Raw genomic sequence first — 25,837 nt, 5'->3', positions numbered from 1 at the left:
GACACGGGTACTGTGATTCAGTAGAAGGACTCACAGAATTCTACAAAGCTCTTACTCCCATGGCTCTGGTTTAATAAAACAAAACAAAACAAAAAATACAGATGAAAATCAGGAAGACCTACAGATGCATGGGGCACAGTCCAAGAGAGATGGGGTCTGAACTCTTCCAGGTGTCCTCTCCCCATGGACTTGTGGATGTTACTTACGTGTTCCAGTGACCGTGTATGACAACATGGATGAGGCAGTACCAACCACGAATGTTCACCAAGCCTTGAAGTCCAGGCATTTTCTTAGGGTCAGTCACATAGCATGGAGTGTCCACATGACTGAGCTGAGTCTTTCCATCACCAGCTCCTCCAAAAGGCTGGCTATGGCATGACCTCAAGCCCCATCTTAAATCACATCATAGCATAAACCCCATACCGTGGCTCCAGGCAAACAGAGACACTCATCAGACAGGACATTTCATGGGTTCATAGGTGAACTTCTAGGAGCTGATCAAGGGCTAGACCTTACCCTGGAAGGGGCAGGTGTAGACAATCCATGCCTGCTGAGTTAAATCTCTACCATGGAGGTGTGTTGTGAGATTTTTCAAGCTTCAGAGACTCAAATTGTGTAAGAGTCTAGAACATGGCATCTCTTCCCCTGGCTACATGCCCTTTGCCAGCTTCTTCTATTTCTCCAACTCAGATGAGACACCACCATTTCTGCACCTTCTCAGTGCTCAAGGTGTGCTGAGCATGGGTACCTGCAATTCCTTTCTCCAGTTCTGTCCTGGCCATTGTGTGTTTGTCATGCTACTCACAGTGGTCTCCCCTTTGGGTCCTGCTTCTGCTCCTAGGTTTCCAGGACCGCTAACAAGGGAGGGTTCTCTGGTGATCACATTAACGGTGTCACTGGGAGAGATGCACCTGACCAGAGCTGGCTCATCCCACTCAACAAGAGCTGACAGGTGACCTTCCCATCCAGCCCCCATCCCTGCGTCTCTACCCAAGATATGATGTCCCTCACTTCCTGAGATGCTCCATTGACCATGAGTACCATTATCCCAGTGGTCATTAGCATGTCCTCCATGGTTCAGATGAAACACTTCCCACTCTCAAGCCCCCTATGGTTCATCTCCTCATCCAAACGTCCCATGCTGAGAAATCCAGCCCCCATGGCCCATCTACTCAACCTTGTCTTGCAATGAGCTGTAAACTTGCTCCCTACCCACTCCACTAGGTTCTAATCAATAAAGGTGCCCAATAAAGCTCTGATGAATTCAATGGCACAAAAGTGGCCCCATGCCAAAAGCCAGCAAGCTCATAGCATCCTGGGCAAACTCAATGAGCCATTTGGTTAAACCTTGAGAAGATGAGGTTCTCCACATCAATGCTGAAGGGGAGTGGTTCCTTCAGGAAGTGGGAGCCATGGACACATCGCCTGCCTATCTGACTTTCATTGGCTGACATCTTCTCTGTGTTCTTCATAGACAGTGGCAGCCCGAATCTCAACACCTCTCCTCTTGCGCTCGGCTTTGCTCTGCATTCCCAGCCAGCACGAGGGCTGTGTGTGGGGGTGTGCACGAGTGTGTGGGTGTCACCCCCATGATCCACTCTCTTCTGGGAGCTGAGAAGCTGACGGGCTCACTCACCATCCACAGGTTTCTCAAGTGTGTGTAATGAGAAAACATCACAGGAAGGGGTGGGCGCTAAGGAGAAAAGGGAAGTCTAGGGTTGAAATGTCTTGACAAGGCAATCTCTGTGCTCACTTTGTGACCAGGCAGAGAGCTGTCCAAGACGACAGCCAGATGTCGGAGCACCGGGAAACTGAGAAAGAAAACAGGTGGCCAGAGCAGAGCCCGGTGCGGTGGGGTAAGGCGGCTCCCTTCATTCTCTGACTCTCAAATGTGCTTTGTCACTCAGGTAGCTATTTCTGCTCCTGTTGCTTCTGCTGGCAGCTCCTGCTGCAGATCAGGGAGCACCTAGGGGTGGGAAGTGGGAATCTCTGAATGAAGGCACCCAACAGGGAGGCAGGCACTGAGCTCGTGGGCACTGCATTGAAAGGTCTGAGTTAGCCCCAGGGATTAGCCACCTTGCCCTGGGAGCAGGCTGAGCCCCTCTCACAAGTCTGTGTATGTGAATATTAGAAGCCACTTTGGAATTACTACAGAGGCTTGGATGCATGTGGTCATCCACAGGGGGAACCAGTGGTCTCTGGATCCTAGGGAGACACTTTGCTAGCAGTCACTTATCTCAGATCCCCTGGCCACCAAGTGCAGAGCCTGGCCAACCTGGGGGACAGGTGTCTTTGGGGACCACAACCTTTCCTTCCCTGTGTTGTCTCAGCAAGACGACTGATTGCATTCCCCCAAAGGGCAGGGATCTCAACATCCAAGCTCATCCAACGGATGCCCATAGATCGGCAGCACCTGCATGGCCCTGGGTCTTTGATCTGACCTAGTGTGACAGATGGAGCCGGTGTTTCTGTAGAACTTTAGGTTTATAGAAAGGGGAAGAAAACCCGGTCTGGGGAAAACTGAAAGGAGAAGGGAAAGTGGGTAGTCTGTGGACAAAAAAATAGCCAAGTGACATCTCCGTTTTCAGTCTTATGAAACAAAACCCCAGGCAAATCCACAGAGCAGGAGGGAAGAATGGGGAGTGCTGGCTTCATGGAGGTGGGGGTCCTCTTTTGGTGGGGAATGAGAATGACCTGACTCAGGAAAAGGTGATGGTTGAGCATTCTGGATCCGTTGCATTTTGAGTTGTACATTCCAAGGGATGAGCTCTATACTGTGTGAATGTCACCTCCGTTTTTAAAAATCAAGGCAAAAATGAGGTAAACGGACCATGAGAGTTCCCTGAACCTCACTTTCTTACCCACTTGCATGAGGATACTAGGAATGGCCTCCTAGAATGAGTGTGAGGGAGAAACTAGGAGCCAAGTGGAGCGTGCCTACGCATGGTCGGCCCAGGCTGTGGAGAAATCACAACACTGATTACTTCATGCTGCCGCAGAATTATCCACTGTTGGCCAAGAGCCCCACATTGTGAGTAACCATGTAATTGAAACAGCAACCCTTGCTAGATCATCTTGCATGGTGCTGTTGGGTATGTGATAATGTCGCTATTTGGGTTTTATTAGGGGTTGGTTTTTTTTTTTTTTTTTGATCAAGTTTTCTGAAGTTTATGCTTTTGCTCCATCATGATGAGAGGCAAGTGGAGTTCAGTTTAGAGGAAGCGGAATGGGGAACTGTCCAGCTGAGGGCGTATTCCTATGCAGATTCCTTCTGATGGGGGGATGGGTTGTGCATCTGTAGGCACCTACTTTATGTACAGCCCCAAAGCTGATGCTGTGGGAGGCTTGAAAAAGGTGCAGGAAAGCATATTCCAGAAGCTTACCAGGGATGAATGGGATAGGGATGCTCCCTGCCTTGCTGTACTGAACCACCCTCTCCTAATTAAGGGTGGCTCTGCTCAAAGATTGCAGATGTGGAAAGCAGGGCAGAGAAAAGACAGCAACAGCAAAGGGGAAGGGTATTCCCCAGGATGCTCTCAGGTGCATCATAGAGGCCCCCCAACCCCATGCCAAGAACCCTGGACAAGAAGGGCCGGTTGGAGCAGGGTTTAGCTTGCAGATGGAGGAATCCAGGAACTTACTCCATAGCACTGGAGTATAAGGTGTGTGGGAGGCCACGGACATTCGGGAAGGTCTGCTCCATGGTTTTTATTTCCTCTTTTAGAGCAAGGGTGGTGCCCTAGGAGGGAGTGGGCTTGGGGAGGTTGGGAGGCAGGAACCCAAGGTTGTGTGCCGCTCCCCAGGGGCACTCTGGCACAGGTGCGCACACCTGGCTTGGGGAACTGGCTGGACTCTGCATCGTTGGGCTGCAGCCTGGGAAGCTGGTGCAGGAACAGGGGAGAAGGGGCTGGAGATTCTGGACAAGCCAGCTGACCCTCAAGGGCAGGGAATTCACAGCTCCGAGGTCTGTAGGGGCAAGGATCAGTAAGGTAAGGGATCCTATAGGTCCTACAGAGGGCAGACAAGCCCTCTGGGAGGGGCTGCACATCAACGAAGGGAGGTGCCAAAATGTGCTGAACTAGCCACGTGTGGGAGGGAGGCGCTGGGTCCTGGCGGGAGCCGAGCTTCAGGGGAGTCCGGGGGAAGAAGAAGAGAGTCTGTGAAGACGGGTGCCAGCTTGGAGGTGAGGACATGCAGGTCCACAGGGTGGGTGTTGGGGGTGTGATGGCTGGATCTCCAAAAAGGAGACACTGGAAAGAATGAAACAGAGAAGGATTTGGTGATGGAGATGTCTAAGAGGGAGAAGGAGAGGAGGAGAAGGGAGCAGAGAAGGAAGGAAGAAGGAAGGGAAAGAGAAAGCAGGGAAGAGAAACGGGAAGGAAAGAAGGAAAGAGGGAAGAAATTTGTGGCTGTTCGTTCGGTCGGCCCCCAGGGAGGTAATACACCAAGAGCAAAGAGACAGTGTTGAGACCAACCGACTCTATAAACCCAAGGACGTGACAGAGAGAATGACTGTGCATGGTCAAAGAAGAGAGGAAGGAATGTGCAAGAGAAGGGAAGGCTTTGAAAGGATGAAGTCCCGGGGAACACAGAGAGATGAACAGCAGACAGTCAGCGGCTGACGGGGAGAGAAGTTGGAGAGATGGAAGGCCCCATTACAGAGCACAACAACAACAACAACAACCAAAGAGCAAACACCAGCAGAAATCCCACCAGGGCAATGCTGGGCAGAGCCCAAGATGCCATCCCAAACCCACGCAGACCATCAGATGTTCTTTGTCGAGTGCAGCTGTCCGCGAACAGAGCCCTTTGCTTTTGTACTTACGTGTTGAAATGTTTTTAATAGCCTTTTTTCTTGCCTTTTTTTTTTTTTTTAAGAGCAGTTTTCGATTTACAGAAAAATTCAAGTGGGAAGTATAGGGGATTCCTACGTACGTGCTTCCCCGTTCACCCCGTCTCCACACTTATTAATATTGGGCATCAGTGGGGCACATCTGACATCACCGATGGGCCAATATTGATCCACTATTATTGATTAAAGCCCACAGTTTACATTAGACTCACTCTTGGTGTGGGACGTTCTATGGGTTTGGGCAGATATAGAGTGACATATACTCATCATCATAGAAATATATGGAGTAGTTTCACTGCCCTAAAAAATCCCCTCTGTCCTGCCTGCTCATCTGTCCCTCCCCCAAACCCTGGTGACGACTAATTTTTTTTTCTGTCTCCACATTTTTTCCTTTTCCAGAATGTCGTAGAATCTGAACCTTCCCAGATGTAGCATTTCAGACTGGCCTCTTTCACTGAGCAAATGTATTTTAACATCCCCTATGCCTCTCGGTGCACTTACCCCTTTTTATTTTCCTCTTTTCTTTTTGTTTTTTTTTTTTTTAACATATCGTTTTTGATTCTTGTGAAACTCAAGTTTTAAAAAAAGAGGAAAAAAAATCTCAAAAAAAAAAAAAAAAAAGCTGTTATTACCATCATGGAAACCTGAGCTATCATTCCTTTTTTCTTCCCCCCAAAATCCATTCTAAAAACTTTCAGAGCATGTGTCAACCATACTCACATTAAAATTTCTTAAATAAAAATGTAAAAATTTTAATTATAATTAAATGAGAAAATAATCAAAGTGGGTGTAATATTCCCCAAAAAGCATCTTAAAGTCACTGTTACGTGTCTTCCATGGCTTCAAGGCTCATCTGAACCATGAACCATGAAGACAGACAGGCTGGTTTGTAGATAGATTTGCAGCGCAGCAGTAGTATATCTCCACGTTGTAGGAGATCTTTTTGCAAGCTGTCCCTCTCAGGACGCTGATCCTGGAGAAAAGAGAAGTCAGCGGTGGGTTCCTGTTTTGGACCTCTTGTGGGCTCTGGCATAGGTGGACAGCCCCAGAGGACCTAGAATCCCAGTCACTTCCCCAGCTTAGACTGGGGAAGGGCCTGGTGAGCTTGTGCTCCACCCCTGTCCCTGGCTAGAGAGGGAGGGACATGTCCAGGAGGCCAGGTATGTGGAGCCAGAGCCTGATTCATGGGTCCAGCAGCCTGGGAACAACCCGGCCTGACTATCTCCACTGTTCTTTTGTGGACAATATGTTCATAAAGGGGCTGCCGATCCTAGACTTGGCCATACATCTTAGGGAGTGGATCTTAGTACCTGTGATAGACAGGCTAATGTCCCCAGAGATGTCCATATCCTGATCCCCATGTGGTGGACAGAATCATGGCCCCAGAGACATCCATGTCCTCCCCCAGGTTACAGACAGGAATGAAGCCACAGCTTGTGGGCAATTTGCCCCAGTGGCACAGAGTACGACGGGGTGGATTGGAGCCCCGTGTCCACGCCGAAGGACAGGCCCTTGGTTCTGCCCCACCCTGAAGCTGGTTGTAACCTAGAGACCCTCTGCAGCCAGCAGTGACCCCCCGGCTGGCCAGGTCAGTAGGCTGACCATCAGGCTGGGTTTAGTCCTGCACTCCCTAAGGAAACCTCACTGGGGCAGCCTTGCCAAGAGTCCCCATGAAAGCTGATTTCCTCAAAGTGTGACTGTTTGTCCCTGCAGGTTTTCCTCATCCTTTGGGCAACCCCATGCGACTCCTGGCCATAACCATCCTGTTCTTCATGCTGCTGGACACAGTGTTCCTCCAGACTCTGGAGCATCAGGGTAAGTGCGTGAACCTGTTTGACCCTTCTCTGCTTGTCTCATTCCTACGTCCCGTGTGTCTTGGGGACACATCCTGAGTCCAATCGCATTTCATCTTCGTACTCATTGGTCAGCCAAGTGGCACAATCCAGGGTCACCAGAAGCTAAAGTATTTTCTTGATCATGCTCTGAAAGCCCCTTCCTGCTCCAGGCTTATGACGAGGTCATCCACCCTAGATGCAAACTGTAGGTCATCAGCCCCAGGTCTGAGCTACGGACATGGAGGGTATCGCCCTGGCAGGGACTAATAAACATATTGACTTAAACAGGTGGACAGAGGATACAAAGTGAGACCACACACACTCAAGTCCCACCCCTTGGCAAAGGCAATGTTGACTGACCAGGAGCATAGAGGCCATGTGGCTGAGAGTTTCAGTAGACCAATGGACAATGGGCAGAACATCCTTAAGAAATGAACTCTGGCCCATGACCTGCAGCAACCTGCCCAAGGGACCAGCCCTCATCTATGGGGACCAACCCACAGAGCCAGCCTGCTGTCTGCACGTTAGATGTGGAAAAAGCCAGATGTCCATCCCCATGACAACCCAAGGAGCTAAATGATTCCTTCTGGAACTACGGGCCCCCAGTGCCCAGCACTTGATTCATACCCAACTGCTTCTCTGTGTTTTGACCCCAGTTCCTATACAGGACCAACTAGAGAAAGCCAGATATGGTCCCCTAACCAGTCCCATGGGATGTTCTCCTGTAGTGAGCCACCTGCATTCCCACACCCACAGCCTCTGCTCAGGACACAGCTGAATATTCCCTTTTGCCCACTGTGAAACTTGCCCGCTCCCCTGTCTCCCCTTGGTCTCTGACAAATGCTAGTGGTGGTGGCCAACTTCTTCACCGTGGCACGCTGTAAGTCTACAGCCTCTGGTGCTCTCTCTTGGTAGGCCTTGGCTTACTGGCATGATAAGCAACTTAACATGGAGAAAGGGCACGGAGGTCCAGGTAGGAAGAAGAGATCCATCAGGGGGAGATTCCATGATGCATGTGTCAATGCCTTGAGGCCACCTATGTGGATAAGGGAAAGGCCACCATGTCCCAGTCTTGATCTTGGCTTACAAGACATGGGATGGGTCAGCAGGCAATGCGTAGAGGCGGGAAAAGTGTGATTTCTGAAACTGGTGATCCTTTCTTTCAGATCTTCCAAGTGCGGAAAGGGTCCCCCGTCTGAATATGAAGTTTGATTCTTGGAGAATGAAACTGAGTTGGGACTGCGAAGAAAACACTACCTACCTCGAATGTGTGATGATTCACAAGGAGGATGGACCAATCAGCATAATAGTAAGACAGATTCGTTATGGACTATTGCTTTCCTTTACAAAGCTTTTGTCAAGTTAGAAACAAGGCAGCAACTGGTGGAAACAGAGAGCATGTGTGTGACCCTGAGACACATCTAGGAGACATGCTTCTGGGTGCACCAGGAAAGTTAAGTTCTGGCCTGTGTCCAAGAGGTGCACCCTGATTCTCCAAGGAACTGAGGAACTCCTTGGAAAATGTGTTATCCCAAAAGGGAAGGGCGTTCAGGGCTCCCGAGTGAGGAGCCCCAGCCCAAAAATCCTATGAGGTTAGCCCTGGTAGAGGCTGCAGGGTGGGACCCTCAGGGATGCTCAACCACCCACGGAAGGAGAAATGAGGTAGGCTTGTGGAATGAGGCCTCCAGTGCAATACAGGTAGGTTGCAATCGGGCACACAAATGGTCCCAGAATTTCCAGCAGTCACTTTCAGGGAGATGAAATAGCCAATGACAGTTCCTCCTTCAGGGGCAAGACAAATGGATTATTCTGGGACTTTCAGTCTTCTGTACCCCTTCAAGGGGTGTTGCTTAGGGGATCTGCCATCCTACCAACAGAAACAGCAGCCTTTTGCTCGACGGGTCCATCAAAAGTCATCCATGTGGCCGACTTAATCCTGAGAAAGAAATAGTTGGTCACCCGTGTTCCCTGAAAACAAAGTTAGTGAATAGATATGATGAAAACAAATAGATACATGAAAGAGATGATAGATGATACAAATAGATACATAAAATGAAAACAAATAGATACGTGAAAACAAACTGAATAGATACAATGTAAACATGACAGCTGCGGGAGAAAGGGGTATGAGATAAGACAAGAAAACGGAAAAACATAAAAGAGGGTGCGTTAAGCTCCACGATGCTTAATGTGATGAGAGATCTCGATGCTCAGAGCAGTGGTCCTCGGGTTAGCCTCACCTGAGAGCTTTGTTACAAATGCAGAATCCCCTGCCTACAACAGGCTGAACCAGAATCATTTTGACAAGATCCCCCGGGACTGAGGGCACACTAAAAGGGGACCTCTATTCCGATCTCCTAAACACTGGAGACTAGACCAGCAAGTCGAGGTGCCGCCTTCATGTGAGCAGGCTGACATCCACCCACCGAGAATGTCCATGGGTGGTGGTGGCATCTCGGGGTCCGTGGAAGAGCGAACAACACGGAGAGGAGAGGAAGAAAAGAGTTTCCTAATGTGCTGGCTGGTTGCATCTTTTTAGCCCCAGGAGAAAGAATGTCACTGCGAGTTTTCGGATTATTCTCTCCATGATGGAGTCACGCTTATGGTTAAAGTAAATAGCACCCAAAGACCGATTCCAGAAACACTGGTCTACGCTAACTCAGGTAGGGAAAACATCGCAGTGACCCTTCTGAACATCACTAGCTTCAAGGTAGAGACCTTCCCTTTATTTCTCTTCGGTTTTATTGAGATACACTTGACAATAGGTATTATACATATTTAAGGTATATAACTTAAAGCTTTGATAGACATACATGCTGAGAAATAATTATTGCAATTACGCTATTATCCCTCCCTTCGGCCCCTGGAAAACACCAATTCCTCTCTGTGTCGATGCATCTGCCACGTGTTGGCTATTGTGAATAATACTGCGATGGACATGGGGGTGCATCTATCTTTTTGGGATCCAGATTTCATTTCTTTTGGAAATACACCCAGAAGCAGGATTGCTGGGTCATATAGGAGTTCTGTGGTCAGTATCTAAACAAAGATCCGTGTTTTCCACAGTGGCCACACCAACGTACGTTCCCAATGACACTGCACAGGGTTCTCTTCTATCCACATCCTCACCAGTATTTATCTTTTTTTCCTCTTTAATAGTAATTAAATGACTATTAAAAGTGTGTGAGGTAGTAGCTCAGTGTGGGTTTTATTGATGAGTGACGTTGAGCATCTTTCTGCATAGCTGTGGGCCATCTGTACATATTCTCCTGAAAAATGTCTATTCGGGTCCTCTGCCTGTTCAGTTTACGTTTTGTTTTGTTTTGTTTTCTAGTTTTTTTGGTTTTGGGGAGCTTTGGGCTTTTTTTGCTGTTGGATTGTTTGAAGTCCTTATCTGTTTTAGATATTAAGCTTTTATCAGATAGATAGAGATTACAGATATTTTTTGGGTTTGATGCCTGCGCTGTTGGTGTCATATCCAAAAAAATCTTGGCCAAGACCAATGCCAAGAACGTTTTCCCGATGTTTTCTTCCACATGTTGTATGGTTTCAGGTTCTGTGTTTAAGTCTCTAATTGATTTTGACTTGATTTCCATACACAGTGACATAAGGTGACACCGTTTCATTCTTCTGCTTTTAGATGTCTATTTTTCCCATCCCCATCTAGTGAAGAGGGAACGCTTCATCCATTGTCTGTTCTTGGGACTCTCAATGAAGGTCCACCCTGTTGACCATAGATCTGTGGATTTATTTCTGGGCTCTCTGAGGTCCCATTGATCTATGTGTCTATCTTTAGGCCAGTGACATACTGTTTTGAGGACTATAGCTTTGCAATGTATTTTGAGATTAGGAAATGCGATGCTTCTAGCTTTGTCCTTGCTCAAGAGTGCTTTGGATCTTTGGAGGCTTTTGTTGAATTTTAGGGTTCTCTTTCTATTTCTGTAGAGAACGCCATTGGGATTTTGATAGGGATTGAGTTGATCTACAGATCACTTTGGGTAGTATGGACCTTTGGTCACCACTAGTTATCTCAATTCACAACCACGGGATCTCTTTCCATTTATCTGTGTGTTCTTAAATCTCTTAAATCTCTTTCATCTTAAATCTTAAATCTCTTTCATCAATGTTTTATAATATTCATCAACATAATTTTATAATATTCAATTTACTTCCTTGGTTAAGTTTATTCCCAAGTATTTTACCCTTTTGGTTGCTATTATGAATGGGATTATTTCTTTTTTTTATTTTATTTTATTTTTAAGTAATCTATACACTCAACGTGGGGCTTGAAGTCACAACCCCAGGATCAAGAGCTGCCTGTTCTACTGACTGAGCTGGCTGAGCACCTCGGGATTATTTTTTTAATTCCTTTCTCGAATAGGTTGTTATTAGTGTATACCAATGCTACTGCTTTTTGTATGTTGATTTTATATCCTGCAACTTTAATCCATTTATTTATTAGCTATAACAATGTCCTTCATTTGGCCTTTAGTTTTTCCCACACATATGGTCATGCTATCATCAAACGGAGATAAGCTTACTTTTTTAAAAAAATTTGGATACTTTTATTTCTTTTTCTTGTCTAATTGTTCTGGCTAGGACTTCCCATACTATGCTAAATAGAAGTGGTGAGAGTGCCTACCTTGGCCTTGTTTCTTACCTTACAAGGTAAGCTTTCAGTCGTGTTTTTTGTTTTTCTTTTCCCCATTGAGTGTGGTTTTTAGCCATGGGCTGTCCATATTTGTTCTTTATTGGGTTGAGGCAAATTTCATGTATACCTATTTTATGGAGAGTTTGTTTTTTTTTTTTTTAAGATTTTATTTATTTAATTTGACAGAGATCACAAGTAGATGGAGAGGCAGGCAGAGAGAGAGAGAGAGGGGGAAGCAGGCTCCCCGCTGAGCAGAGAGCCTGATGTGGGACTCGATCCCAGGACCCTGAGACCATGACCTGAGCCGAAGGCAGCGGCTTGACCCACTGAGCCACCCAGGCGCCCCGAGAGTTTTTTTTTTATCATGAATGGATGCTGAATTTCCTCCTACATTTTGAATTTCCTACATTGTGTGTAGCTACTGAGATGACTCTGTGATGTTTTCTTTCGTTCTATTAAAATGGTGCCACACAGCGATTGATTTCCATACATTGAACCATCTTTGCATGTGGGGATAAGTCTACTCAGTTGCAACGTGCAATCCTTTTAACGTGCCGTTGGATTTGCTTGTTAGTATTTTGTTAACGATTTTTTACATTTACGTTTATTAGGATATTGGGATGTGATTTTCTTTTCTCATCTCTTAGGGTTGTGATATCATGATGATCCTGCCCTCATGAAATGAATTTGGAAGTGCTGCCTCTTCTTCTATTTTTTGGAACAGTTTAAGAAGGATTGGGGGCAGGAGGTGCCTGGGTGGCACAGTCAGTTGAGCATCTGACTCTTGGCTTCTGCTCAGGTCCTGATCTCAGTTCATGAGATTGAGCTTTCCATTGGCCTCCATGCTCAGAGGGAAATCTGTTAGGGATTCTCTCTCCCTCCCCCTCTGCTCCTCCCACTCATGCTCTCTCTCGCTCTCTCTCACAAATAAATCAATTAATCTTAAAAAAAAAAAAAGGGGGGGGGGTTGGAATTAATTATTCTTTGGATGTTTGGTAGACATTCCAACCATGAAACCATGTGGTCCATTTCCCACAAATTATTTTGTTTTTGTGTCTTCGCAGGTGGGAATGGCACAGCTGCCCAGAATTTCTCCTGTTTTATCTACAATGCAAACTTCATGAACTGCAGTTGGGCAAAGGGTCAGGCTGCCCCTGATGATGTCCAATATTTTTTGTATATAAGAGACTCGAGGTAAGTGTTGAGCTCAGGTAGACAATCCCAAGACGTATGGGCCAGAGGAAGCCCAGATTGTTCTCTGAACAGTTTTGAATTTTATAGGAAAAGAAGGGAAAGAGAGTGTCCTCATTACATAGAAGACTCGGGAACCCACGTGGGATGTCACCTGGAAGACCTCTCGGGACTAACTAACTACAATTACTTCCTGGTGAACGGTACCAGCCAAAGGACGGGGGTCCAGTTCTTTGATTCGGTTCTGTCGTGGAAGAAAATCGGTAAGAGCCACGTCCTGTGGTGTAAACAGATGCTTAACGGGTGAACTAAAGGGAGTTTGTGGGGAAGTTTGGAAGGATGGAAATTTTTTCTTTCATGGTTCTGGAGGCCAGATACAAGGAGGCCAGAATCAAGGTGTTAGCGTGGTTGCTTCCTTCTGGAAGGAGGCCAACCCATCCTTTTAGTCTGATTTAAGCCGGGTGATAAGAAGCGGTTCCCCCCAGAAGAAGCAAGAGTCTTCCAATACCCTCACAGCCTCCAAGAGCTGGCTGTCCAGACAGGAAGATGTTTTGCCTGAAGTCAGACTGTGAAGCCCCTTGAGGACCAAAGGCAGGATGTTCAAACCGGGAGATGGAGGTTAACTCTGACCCTTTTGCGGCCGTCCCCCATGGGTAGCACGCACAGCCTTCTCTTGCTGTTTTGGGGGACACCATTGGCAAACGGATGCCAACTCTCCAGTTCATCTACTTCACAGGCCATTGCCAACCCCGACTCTCCACCTCCACGTCACCTGTTGGGGGAGCTCCAGGTGTGTGTACCCAGCCAGGTAGCTGCTGTGCTCCCCACCTCTCAGGGTCTGCATTTCCTGCTCCTTGCTGCAAGACAAACGTCCCGTGGCCCAGACTCAGCCACCCTCCTCCCGAGGCAATCCCCATTTTTTTCTTTTTCCCTCCCCATGTTTCTAACCTTTTTATTTATCTCAGGAAATCCCAATATTATTTCAAACTTCAATCCTGTGCCATTGTGACTGACAGTAAGAAATTGCTTGTTTGGTCTCTGTCCTTTCAAGCACAGAACGACCACAATCCTTAGGAATTTCCCCCGGAGGAGAGCAGTAAGGTGTGCCTTTTGTTATGTTAAGCAGTTGACAGCTGAAAAGCCCCGAAGGATGGGGGGACGATTGTCAGGGGAACCAACTAGGTGATTAAAGGATTGGAATGTTCAGTCCCCTCCTGTGACCTCCCTGACCAGGACTGGAAAAGAGCGGTTGGCTGACCTCAGTCCCCAATGGGCAATGATTTTAATCACCGTGTTTACATAACGAAGCCTCCCTAAAATCCCAAAAGGATGGGGTTTGGACCTGGGTTTGGTGGACACGTGGGGGTTTGGGAAGAGAGATACCCCTGACGAGCCCCTTCCCCACACCTGGCCCCATGCATACTTTTTCTGGCTGTTCCTGAATTACAGCCATTTATAATAAACCCGCGATTAGTGAGTGACGTGTTTCCTTGGGCTCTGTGAGTCGCTGTAGCAGATTAATAGAACCCGAGGAGGAGGTCCTGGGAACTTCTATCTGCAGCTGGTGGGTCAGAACCATGGGTAATAACCTGGATTTGTGACAGGCATCTGATCTGGGGGGGGGAAGGGCAGTCTTGTAGGGCTGAGCCTTGGGAGATCTGACCCCACGTCCAGGTAGATAGGTCAGAATTGAGTTGAATTGTAGGACACCCCACCAGTTGTCTGAGAATAGCTTGATGGTGAGAAGGGGGACCCCACGCATCAGAACTGGGTGCAGAGTCCTACATGCACATCACAAAATGAGCACAGAACTGTCCTCCGTGCACCGCTGAAACGGTACACATCCCAGTGGTCTTCTTCCCCAAGAGGCAATACTCAGACCCACACAGACTCTGGCCTCTGTGTGACTCCAGGGAGCTGCCTGCAGAACTGGGTCTGACCTCCGTGGCCCAGCAGATGCCCGCTGGTTCAGGGGAGTGTCCTGGGATCTCATTACAGAAATATATAGCCCACCCAACAACATCAGCGTGTTCTGCAATGAGTCCCACTGCCTGATCTGTTGGGAAAAGCCCAAGACCCGATACAGGCTATCCAACATGGAGTTCAAATACCAACTGGACATCCAGAGAAAGGTGAGTGGACTCTGCCCCAAGCAGGACATTGTGCCTCAAGGAGAAGAAGGCAGTAGCCCCTGTGACTCACGGTGAGGGCCCAGGTCATGGGAGATGGGCAGGGCTAGGTGATCCATGGGGAGGAACACAGGGGTGGCTGTGTGGACAGGATGCTCTGGGCGTGAAGTTCACCACCACAGCCAGTCCAGGAGGGGTAGCCACACACCCAGCTGGATCCTGCAAGCCTTCAGAGGGCGCTGGAGATCTCCAAGCAGATGCAGAACAGAGAGGACCTTCTGCTACTTGTCCACTCAGACCCCACCTGGAGAAGAGGGATTTTCTCTACCACATCCACCTGGACCCAGTGTAGATAAGGGGGAGCCTCTGCTCCAAGTCCAACTGGACCCAGTGTAGACAAGAGAGAGCCTCTGCTACAAGTCCAACTGGACCCAGTGTAGATAGGGTCCACATCCACTTGGACCCACTGTAGATGAGGGGAACCCTCTGCTCCACACCCACACGGATCCAGTGTAGACAAGGGGGACTCTGCTTCCCACCCACATAGACTCAGTATAGACAAGGGGAACTCTCTGCTCCACATCCACCTGGAACCAGTGTAGACAAGAGGGAGTCTGTACTCCACATCCACATGGACCCAGTGTAGACAGGGGGACCCTCTGCTCCACATCCCCTTGGACCCTTAGCTGGACCCATCAGTAGCTGGGGTTCCAGGACGAGGCATGATCAGGGCCATCCTCGGTGGCCAAGTCCATACCCGTGTCTGCGCGACTTGAGGAGAAGAACATACAGAGGGAGCTCAGCCCTTCCCATGGCCCCAACTCTTGGGGTTACCCCGTGACTACACTCCAAGGAGACAAGATCCTGTAAAAATCTTCAAAATGGAGAAAAGTAAACCTCGGTCTTTTTCTTTGTTTGTTTTTTTCTAGAGCAATAAGGAAAACAGGGAGAATCAACTGGTAAGTTAAGACTCTGACCCCAAATACCATCCCGTCACGTAACTGTCCAAGGTTACTCAAGTGGACACGTGGCCAGGATGAGGTGGGAGTTGAATGAGAGGGTGGCCGCTCCCGAGAGGGCAGTCCTGTCAGGGACGTAGGGAGGCTCCCAACAGTCCCGCTGTGGGAGGGGGGCTCGTCTGGGCACACCTGCCCTGTCCCATTTGTTGAAATTAGTGTCCTCCCCCCACGTGCATCTATGTTGGTCAAGAAAATACTCCTTTGGGTTTGAAGGAGATTGTTTCTTCCTTCAAAACGCCTCTAGCAGAAGATCATCCAAGCCCTTTATGGTGGCGTGTCCTAAGTCCCAGCACTACGGTGACCTCAGTGTCCTCTGCTGTGCAACTGGGGGCTTTTACTCAGTTAACGTCCTTCCTGGGACGTTACCCATCGGTGGCTCTGCTCCTGTCCCGTGTACCCCCCGAACGTTTTCTGCATCTGGGTTGATGAGCACCCAAGAAGTGTCCCATGGTGAGTGGACCATGGGTGGTCCATGGTGAATGGGGGATTTGCCCTTGATGCTGTTTCTCACGGTGAGGACACGGTTCCCCTTGTCCTCTATCCGCGGTGCATGTTCCACGCCTGGATCAGGAAAGCGTGCTTGGACACTGTCATACATCTCGGTGGTGGGAAAAGACATTCTAGCCCCTCTTTTTGGAAGGCGGGACACCGCGCTCTCACACTTTTTCTTTTGTCCAAAGATTGAGGTGCCCGGTAATTTGGAGAATAGCTACAACTTCCCAAGTCCGGAGCCCAGACCCAAGCATACTGTGAAAATAAGGACCTCGGACGCACGGATCCAGAAGTGGGGCGCCTGGAGCCAGCCCATTGACTTCGGTACATGTCCTGGGCATGTCCCTCCATCCATCCCTGAGACCTTCCCATTCCTGTCCCCAGCCCAGGCCCTGCCACCACACCATCTCCAGCTCAGTCCCCATTCCCATCCTTGTCCTGGTCACCATCCCCAGAGACTCCCAGACGGAGGAATTCCCACCCACGGGTCTCCACGGGGCTCTGTTCCTTCAAAGAATGGACAACCCACCCAGCCTCCCGCAGGGGCTGCCTCAGCTAGAAAAGATGAGTCACTCCTGATCCACACCAACCTTGTTCACGTCATGCTCCCGGCCAGGGGAACGCGGACATCCACGTTGGGCGTGTTTTCTCCTCATCAAGAGGGAGCTATTCATTCCAGGGAACTCGATTACCAACGCCTTCCGCCATTTTCTTCCCTGGAACCTTGAAGGGTTGGCAGGAATTTAATGGTTTGGACCCAAAGCCCATAGAGTCCTCAAGAAATCTGCATTTCCGCACTACCTCTCCCTCCCGAATATTTTCAAAGCGTTTCAGTAAGCATTTGATGCATGCCATTTTGTGGGTTGGTTTTTTTTTTTTCCCCTGACCCAAAAGCAAATGAAAAAAATCCTTATTTTTTCCTCATATAAAATGTATGTGAAATATTCATCCAGAGGTAAAACGTAAGTTCGAAGAGATAAGACAGAGGCTTCTTTACTATGACTCCAAAATGAGGAACAACAAAATTTTAAAAAATAATAATACTAGGTCAATGGGCATTCATCAAAATTAAAAACCTTTGTATCACCTGGAATGGGCACTTTTTAAGTAAAATTGTTATTATTATTATTTTTATTATTTTGTAAGAGAGCACATTTCGTCTATTAATATGGAAAACTCTCAAAACGCCATTCAATTCGGTTACGGCCATCCTCATAGGATTGGGTTTCCTTTCTTTTCTTTTCTTTTTTTTTTTTAAAGATGTCACTTAATTTTTTTTTTTTTTTTTTGAGAAAGAACCAGAGAGGAAACACAAGCAGGGGGAGTGGGAGAGGGGGAAGCAGGCTTCCCGCCAAGCAGGGAACCCGATGTGGGGCTCAATCCCAGGACCCCGGGATCATGACCTGAGCCGAAGGCGGACGCTTAAGTGACTGAGCCCCCCAGGCACTCCGAAGGGAGTGAGTTTTTCAATTGGATTTCTTTAAAAACAGTAACATAAGATGTGCTCTTTTGGAAAAATAACAAATTATAAAAAGTGCCCATTGCAGACTGTTAGCAACCCACTACTAGTTGTGAGGCAACTTTATTCAAACCTGGAAATGGGTAATTTGGGGGTGGGGTTCATTGTTAATTCATTTAGTTATTTTTACTTTTTTTTTTTTTTTTTTTTTTTTTTACTAATTTATGTTTCGGTCCATTTCTATATCGTGTCGTGGTGCCGCACGAGCACGTTACCGTTGGGAGGGTCGTGAGGCTGCTTTGCCTCGTGCACGGCTCTGTGGGACGGGTTCGGGGTGGGCTCATGGGGGTCGATTTTTCCCGCTCTGAGCCTTTCTGGGAAGCCACAAGCCGGCGAGGGAAGGAGCCGGCCATGACCTGACCGTCCACTCGAAGGGGTCCATGGTGTGTCCCCCTCTGTCTGCAGGCTCCGACGAAACCGCGCCCAGCCTCGTGCCCATCTACGCGCTGGTGGTCCTGGGGACCCTCATCACGGTCCTGACCCTCGGCTGCCTTTTGAAAAGGTAAAACCCCGCGGACGGGTTGGCGTCATCCTTGCGAGACGGACAAGGCGTTCGTTGGGAGGGAACGGGGGCCTTGCCCTGACCCTCGAGGGGCAGCACCGGATGCACGTTCTCCGATGCTTCCAGGCCCCTGGGTTGCGCTGAGCCCACCCGTGAGCCCTGTCCCTCCAGCTGGACGTGGACGCGCACCAAGCTCAGCTGTGCTCACGGAACGGGCTGCATTCAGCCTCATGGGAAGGACCTTCCTCTTTTTGGAACGTCTCCCCACAACCCCTCGTCCAGCCCTTCATGTCCGCCCATAAGTCTTGCAGAGTCCTAGGGGCCTGCCTAAGCCCACTCCTCCTACACCCTATCGGGACCCAGGAGGTGTCCTCTGGTGCCCACCCCTCGATGACCCCGATCCTAGCCTAGGGACAAGGACAGGACTCTGCCGGGCCTGCTGGACGGGAGCTGACCCAGCACCAGTCTGTGCTCTAGGGATTCCGGACCCGAGGGCAAAGGGGAACAGAGGCAGCCCCGCAACCCGCTGCCGGAACGGGAGGGAGCGCGTGCTTTGCATGAGAACAGTTATCTTAATGAAAAGCTGTTTGAGTTTCCTGTGGCCGCAGGGGAAAAAATGACCACAACCAGAAGGTTTGAAACAACAGAAATGAATTATCTCCCAGGTCTGGAGACCAGAAGTCTGAGATCCAGGCGGGGCAGGACCACTGAGATCCAGGCAGGGCAGGGCTGTGCTGGCTCCTGAGGCTCCAGGGGAGGGTCCTTCCTGCCTCTTCTAGCTTCTGAGGCTCCAGGTGTCCCCGGGCTGGTGGCCGCGTCCCTCTCATCTCTGCCTTTGTCCTCACATGGCTTCTCCTCTGCGTCTGTGTCTCCCCTTCTGTGTCTTGCGAGGACCCCTGTCCTTGGATTTAGGGCCACCCTGATCCAGGATGAACTTATGCTCCCTTGATTACAACGGCAAAGACCTGATCTCCCAACATGGTCCCGTTGCCAGATTCTGGGGTTCAGGACTTGAATATACATTTTGGGGGGACAGTACGGAGCTCAGCAGAAGCACCTTCAGGTGTCACAGAATCAGGGGTGCTGTCCCTTTGGTAAGAGAGAAAGCAACTGCCCATTTGAAAATGAAGCAAGACTGCAAAGACGGCAAAGACGAAGTCCGCTGTTTTAAGTGCAAATACTAGGATTCGGGGCAAACCGTTAACCCAGCACATAGAAACCAGCCACACCGGGAACCGCTGTTCATCATGGTGTGGATTTAGAAGGGGCACGCGCCTCGTGATCCGCAGAGACCCTGGGCTGCCCCGGCTGCCTGGGTCTGGCCACGTCCCCCACTCTAGTCCCTGTACCCAAGTGAGTCAGCGAAGGTTCTAGAAACATCCTCACCCTATGCGTTCCTATAGCGTGTCTTGTTGGCTCACGGATCTCAAATTTGAGGGGTCCCTCCGTGACTCTTCCGTAGAATTGTTCTCAGCGCGCGGCCCGCAGGCTTCTGCCACCGCGGGCAGGAGGACGCGTCCCTCCTCGCGGCCAGAAGGGCGTGTGTCCCCAGGCTCTGCACCTCACACGCTTCCGGTCTCCCTAGGTTCCTCGCATCACAGACTTTATTCCCACCGATCCCGCGCATCAAAGACAAGTGGACGGACAGCCATCGGCCTGACCACCAGGTGGGTGAGGCGGGGACAGAGCGGACAACCAGGACGGGGAGGACGCCCCAGCGCGTCTGCCCAAGGGGGAGGGCGGTGTCCTCGTGGGGTCTGGCTGGCGTCCCGGTCCTGCTCGCCGGCTGACCTGAGACCCCAGCAGCCCCATGCTCCCTTTCCTCCTCAGGTCATCTGGGAGAACTTCACCTTGGACACGGAAAAAGGTGACAATGAGGAGATCCTAACGGTGCAAGAAGTCACAGTGGCCCCGGCGAGCGTGGAGACTGCATAGACGCTTCCAGCCCGGGAACATTCTGGAAGCTGCCCCTTTTTTTTTAATTATCATTATTGTTGTTTTGAGCGTTTATTTATATAGTATTTTTTCTTTTTTTTACTTGAAAAGAATGTGATTTTTTTGCAAAGATGCCTGTCGTCGGAGGGCTCATTGAACGCGCTGGGACCCGACGCCGTGATGCACCTGCTTCTCTCCCGGGAAACAGAGAACTCTTCCTTGCTTTACGGTGGCTCAGATACTCTCCTGGCAGCAGCCACCAGGGCTGAGATGTGGGTCTCTGGCGTGTCTGTGGTCCCCATGGGAACACTGCCCTCCCCTGTTTCTCCAATAGCTGCAGCCCAGCCCTGTATGGAAACCATTGGAGGGTCCTGACTAGTTATCTCCTCGGCAAAGTCCCGTTTGCCACCTAACGTGACACATTCCAAGGCTCTAAGAATCAGGGTGTGGACATCTTTGGGGATATTGTTCCCTCCACCACGTGAGGATCAGGACATGGACATATTTGGGACATGGTTCTGTCTACCACATGGGGATCGGGACGTGGACATCTTTGGGGACATGTTTCCATCCAGCACCTGGGGATAGGAATGTGGACATGTTTGGGACATGGTTCCATCCAGCACATGGAGACCGGAATGTGGACGTCTTTGGGGACATGGTTTCATCCACCACTTGAGCATTGGGACATGGACATCTTTGGGTACATGGTTCTGTCTACCACGTGGGGATCGGAATGTGGACATCTTTGGGGACATTGTTCTGGGGATCGGGATGTGGACGTCTTTGGGACATGGTTCCATCGACCATGTGGGGATTGGGATATGGACATCTTTGGGGACATGGTTCCGTCTACCAGACATGGATCAGGACGTGGACACCTTCGTCTGCAGCATGGGCGGGGATGGGAGAGGACTTCTCGCGAGGATCCCGAGACCAGCTCTGCACCTTGACTTCTGAGACACGTGAATATGAAACCCCGCAGGCCGCCCGCCCGCCCAACCACATGAAGGTAAGAAGCAGGGAAGGGTCTAGTACAGGTCTTGTTGAGACGAGAAGCAAGTCCCACGCAGGGAGGGAACGTGGCCGTGAAGGGCCACAAGCGCACATGCAGCGGGGACCTGCGGAAAGTCTTAGAAGCCAAGGAGAGAGTCTTGTGAAAACCAGAGCTCACGTGGCGTTGTGTTTGCTGATGAGGACAAAGCTCACAGGGAGAGCAGATGTATCTGGAAATATGGATACATGTAGACACAGAGACAGGTATATCCACTTAGATACATGCAGAAGAGAGGAAACAATGTATGTGGACGGATACACCGAGGGAGAGACAGACACATATTTGGAGAAAAATGGATGCACATACATGCCAAAAATACACATGAATATGATTGATCGGAAGGAAGTGGTTCATACGATGGTGGGGCTGGTCTGTGTGACACCTGTAGGGCTGGTTCGTGACCTCGAGGTGGCAGGTGACAGTACAGACCTGAGGCAGAATTACTTCTCTGAGAAACCGTCACCTGATTGGACGAGGCCCACCACCCTTGAAGTAGACTGTTTAAGTTAGTGGCTTGTGGATTTTTTTTCTTTTTCTTTTTCTTTTTTTGTCTGAATTTTTTTTTTCTTGGTCCCACCTGCAAAACAGTACTAGGAGAGTGTGTGATCGCATAACAGGGGGCTTGTCCCCTGTCTGGGTAAACACGCGAACGGATCATCCTGGAACCCTTTAAAATGGGAATGCATTGTGATGGGACTTGCAGTGGGTGCCCTGGCCATGTCCCAGGGGACACCTGCCATGGGGATGGACCCCTGGTCCCATTGCCACCTGTGCCTTCCCATAGGCTCCTGTAGGATCAGGCAGGACCCAGGGTGGGGGCTCCTGACAAAGTTTCAAGGAACAGAATCATATGCCCGGAGGCCTGAAGGGATCCCCAAGCTGCTCAACCTGATTCCAGAGGTGTCGGGGCTCTTCTCAGTCAGCTCCCCAGGAAATGAAAAGCAAAACAAAACAAAACCTAAAAGAAAAGGCTGATTTATAGCATTTGCTGCGTTTTGTTGCAGGTTGTCTGGCCCAGCCTCCTTGGAGTTACCAGTGACTTGACATCAGCACTAAATACTCTCAGATATTCAACGTGGACGCCTCAGGGTGTGCATGAGGTGGCCCCTGCTTGCCCCTGCCTCGAGGATTCCAACAAGCACTTGATGTGAGTCCTGTCCATCTGTCTGTCCGTCTGTAAGATGATGCCCAGGATGCCGGAAACCTGCCACCCCCCCTTCATCTCTAAGAAACACCATCACCCTCTGATGACGACTCCTGACATCTGATATCCACCCATAGATGGGGACCAAGACTTGTCCTTGGAAAGTAAATGCTGCTCAGAGTCCAGAGGGACCAAACTGGCCCCCAGGATGACAGATGCTCGCCCAGTGGAGGCCGTCCACCGAGGACAGGACCTCTGTGTTCCAGGAGTGTGACTGGTCGCCCAAGACGCCCCCACAGCAATGTCAGGAATAAGAGCGTGGACGGCACCAAAAGCATGCCCCTTGCACTTTGAAATTTTGCCCTGGAACAGCCCAGATGGGACTTAAATACTCTATACACAGAAAAGAACAACCACAAAAAGGTGGTTTCTTTGAACAACTACCTTTGGCAAAATACGGATATAGGAAAATCTAAATCGTGTTGTGAAAGAGAGATATTTTACATGTAGGCTTTCCGCTTGCTGTTCCTGCTTTCCCTCTCCATTCTGCCTCCCGGGACACCCTCTCCACTCACCCGTAACGTCTATAAAACACCGAGTTCCTGCACGTGTCCATGGAGGTGATATCAGTCATTAACACTTTAGTATGAATTAGCAATTACTCTCCCAGGCTGGTTCCATTTCATTTTCAGGTGTAAGTGTAGATGGTTTGGTGAAGTTTAATGGAATTTAAACTCAGGGGGGCAGGGGTGCTGGAGAGACTTCTTTTGTTCAGTAGACCTATTCAGTGACCCTGGAAGAACCCCGTAGGAAAGATGCCCTGGAGAAGCCCTGCACTACAAGACAAGGACAGTGTGGGGACACGATGAAGCTCCAGGAGAAGCAATTCCAGGTGCAGAGGGACCCCGGGACCCCACGCCACGCTGGGTCCGCTGGAAATGCCTCTGCATCTGGATACTGAGGGAGTCTCATCCCAGCTCAGGGACTGACCCCAGAGGGCGCCCAAGAGGACTGGGGTCCGCGGATCCCCCGGGTAGGACTTCTGTCCGCAGGGTTAGGGTTAGGGTTAGGCCACGCCCCACACCTGGCAGGGGCAGCCGGTTGTGAGGACGGGAGGCAACCTGGGGGTCAGATGGAGCCGATGGGGGCAGCGCCCAGGACCCTGACATTGGGGTTTGTCCCTGGAGCTCTTTCTTCTCACAAGGAGGCCGCCTTCTGGGGAAAAAGACTCCCTGAAGCCTGTGTTACTGAGATGAACACTCTGGGGTCCCACTTGGCTTCCTCGTACTCACAATGTGAAGAACATTAGGGGAAGGGACACAACAGGGTGAAGAGGTCACAGTTCGGGGGAACAGAGTCGGGCTGGGCCCCATATTCTTGCAGACGTACAAGAAGATTCCCCGCGGTGCGAGGAGCTCTCCTCCAGGAAACCAGACAACTAGGCAGGCCCTGGGGTTCCCAGGAGGCCGGGGAGGCGTATGGCTGCTTCCACTGCACAGGCATGGGGAGAGGGGCCAGGAGAGCCGGGGCAGGGCTGGCCACGTGTCGGGGACACGGGGACCCTGTGGAAGATAATGTCAGTCTAGATACGCAGGCAGGGCAGCCGGGGGTCGGGCAGGAGTGTTTGGACGAGTTTCCAGGGTGCTCACCACAAAGCAACACCATCCACAGGGTATCAGGACTCCACCCTTCCCACATAAACCGTCCCCAGCGGTGGAGAGCAGATCCGTGTGGATAGGCCATCCGTATTTCTGGGATTTATAACCCAGCAGGTGGGCCGAGGGGTCCAGAGCCCCATGTTTGCTGCCTCACGTAGTTCCCGACCGCCCGTTCAGCTCTGTGGCCGCCGGCGTGGGGGTCTTGCTTCCCCGCCAGCCGGAGTTGCGCCGAAGACGGTGCCATATTGAATCCAGCCCCGCGGCGCGTCCCCTTCCAAATCAAAGCAAAGAGACAGCCTTCCCGCCAGCACTCCCACTGTTCTAGAAACTTCCCACTGGCTTCTGGGTTTGGGAGGGGGAGAGACACTGGCTCCTGAAATAAACAGCAGGAGCCTAACTACTGCCTCATCCTGGGAGACGTGTCCCCCATCAAACGGTAGCCCATTCTCTACCCAGGGCATAGTTGGGAGTTTGGAGACCCGAGGGGGCAAGGAGTTCTCTAGAGGATACGCATCCCAAGAGCTGTATTTCCACGCGTGCACGCCCTTCATGGGGCGCCTGGGATCCCTCTTGTCTACACGGCGGGGTAGAATAGTCTTTGAGAAGAGCAAACCGGGGGATACGGTCCATCTCATGAGAAGAGCCTTCCAAGGACACCATTTCTGTGGGAGGAGACAGGCCGGGAATGGTCGTCCGCATTCTGGAGAGTGCTGGGCACGGAATTACCCCGCTGGGACGCGGAAGCGAGCGCTTTCCGAGCTCCCCCACCGGATCCGTCCATCCAGGCGTCATGGAGTGGGGTTCCTGTGGGAGAGGGAAGACACAGGCTCCCATAGAGAAGAGGATCCGTCCCATCGTGGGGAAGCGTTGGGGAAACAGAGAAGCCTCGGGGACATAAACAGGACGGGAATCCTGCGCATCTCGGAGAACTGAGTTCGAGGAAGCATGACACAGAGCCCCGAAACCCCGATGCACCCCAGAGGGACCAGGTGGGCGACTGGCCAGAGGGATTCTGCTGCAGAAAAAAAAAAAAAAAAAGAGGAACTCGGAGATGCTGATAAAAGCAAGGGGCCGGCTTTGAGCTTGAGACAGACGCGGGCTGGGCTGGAAAGCTTCCTGTCCGGCGGGGAGATAACGGGGACCCAGCCGCCCGCCGAGAAGGAGGACCCCGTGGAGAGCACACTGGGCGTTTCTGCAGACACTGACCTGAGCGTGAATCGCGGGCCGCTGTCTGCACAGAAGGCTGTTGACCCGACTTTCTGCTCGGGCCCTCGGGCCGGTCTCCGTCGCCCCGCGGACCACGGCCTCACGGGCGGCCCATCAACCGGGCAGGACAACGCTTTCCAAACGGGCGGAGAACATTCCGGAAAGGTCGTGGATGAGTAAGTCTGAGGCTTCTCGCATCTGTGGGGCAGTGGCTTTGGTGTGATGCCACGGCAGGGCAGGCTGGGAATGGGAGGGAAACACGGTGCCAGCTCCGTGTATCCCTCTCAGGACGGCTGGGGGGTGGACCGGTGGGCTGAGCACCCCCACGGCACCGAGACCAGAACCACCGTCTCGGGGAAGCCGCCGCGGGAGCGTGCCTTTCCCAGACGGGGTGCGTGAACGGTCGCGGCATCCGGCCAGTGCGCACAAGGCCTGGATGTCCCTCTTTGGGGCGTTTTTAAGGATCAAAGTCACCGAGGGTCGGGCTTCGCATGTTGATCGCTCAGGCCTTTCCACGTGGAAGCAGAAACCACTGAACCCGAGAGCAACGTTGAGACTCAGGCAAAGTTGTGGGGTGGAGGGGGGTGTCTGCAGCCTGAGGCAAAGCAGCGTCTCCGGGAAGAAGCTGGGTACGCTTAGTGACCCCC

General features: G+C 50.7%; 2 protein-coding genes across 6 annotated transcripts in view; both read left to right on the top strand.

The window, feature by feature from the left end:
• The first annotated feature begins 1,767 nt into the window (after window positions 1-1,767).
• Window positions 1,768-22,933, top strand: LOC132007280 (granulocyte-macrophage colony-stimulating factor receptor subunit alpha-like). 3 transcript variants are annotated; one of them, XM_059385381.1, is made up of 13 exons: window positions 1,768-1,856; window positions 6,566-6,667; window positions 7,854-7,996; window positions 9,227-9,350; window positions 12,403-12,532; window positions 12,620-12,792; window positions 14,528-14,661; window positions 15,588-15,617; window positions 16,358-16,493; window positions 18,094-18,190; window positions 19,776-19,857; window positions 20,021-21,137; window positions 22,187-22,933. In XM_059385381.1, the coding sequence occupies exons 1-12, from the start codon at window positions 1,793-1,795 to the stop codon at window positions 20,123-20,125; spliced, it is 1,320 nt and encodes a 439-aa protein (XP_059241364.1). In that variant the 5' UTR covers window positions 1,768-1,792; the 3' UTR covers window positions 20,126-21,137; window positions 22,187-22,933. The 3 variants fall into 3 exon arrangements, with proteins under 3 accessions (XP_059241364.1, XP_059241365.1, XP_059241366.1); XM_059385382.1 differs by lacking the exon at window positions 1,768-1,856 and adding an exon at window positions 4,073-4,183; XM_059385383.1 differs by lacking the exons at window positions 1,768-1,856; window positions 6,566-6,667; window positions 9,227-9,350 and having other exon boundaries at window positions 7,862-7,996.
• Window positions 22,934-23,599: 666 nt separating this feature from the next.
• Window positions 23,600-25,837, top strand: part of LOC132007396 (granulocyte-macrophage colony-stimulating factor receptor subunit alpha-like) — a 29,045-nt gene continuing 26,807 nt past the window's right edge. For all 3 annotated transcript variants that reach the window (XM_059385537.1, XM_059385538.1, XM_059385539.1), the window contains exon 1: window positions 23,600-25,366. The gene's annotated coding sequence lies outside the window, so the exon portion shown is untranslated. The remainder of the gene's footprint in view (window positions 25,367-25,837) is intronic.

Source organism: Mustela nigripes, chromosome X (assembly GCF_022355385.1).
Source record: "Mustela nigripes isolate SB6536 chromosome X, MUSNIG.SB6536, whole genome shotgun sequence".
NCBI classification, from domain to species: domain Eukaryota; kingdom Metazoa; phylum Chordata; class Mammalia; order Carnivora; family Mustelidae; genus Mustela; species Mustela nigripes.
Note: the sequence above shows the minus strand (reverse complement) of the source record. Positions and strands in the feature narration are given on the sequence as shown.

Bases quoted from the DNA above. Each gene is read 5' to 3' on its own strand.
- LOC132007280 (XM_059385381.1), top strand. From the start codon at position 1,793: ATGTCGGAGCACCGGGAAACTGAGAAAGAAAACAGGTGGCCAGAGCAG. The intron at 1,857-6,565 runs GTAAGGCGGCTC...TTGTCCCTGCAG, and splicing joins GCAGAGCCCGGTGCGGTGGG to GTTTTCCTCATCCTTTGGGC. The intron at 15,618-16,357 runs GTAAGTTAAGAC...TTTTGTCCAAAG, and splicing joins AAAACAGGGAGAATCAACTG to ATTGAGGTGCCCGGTAATTT.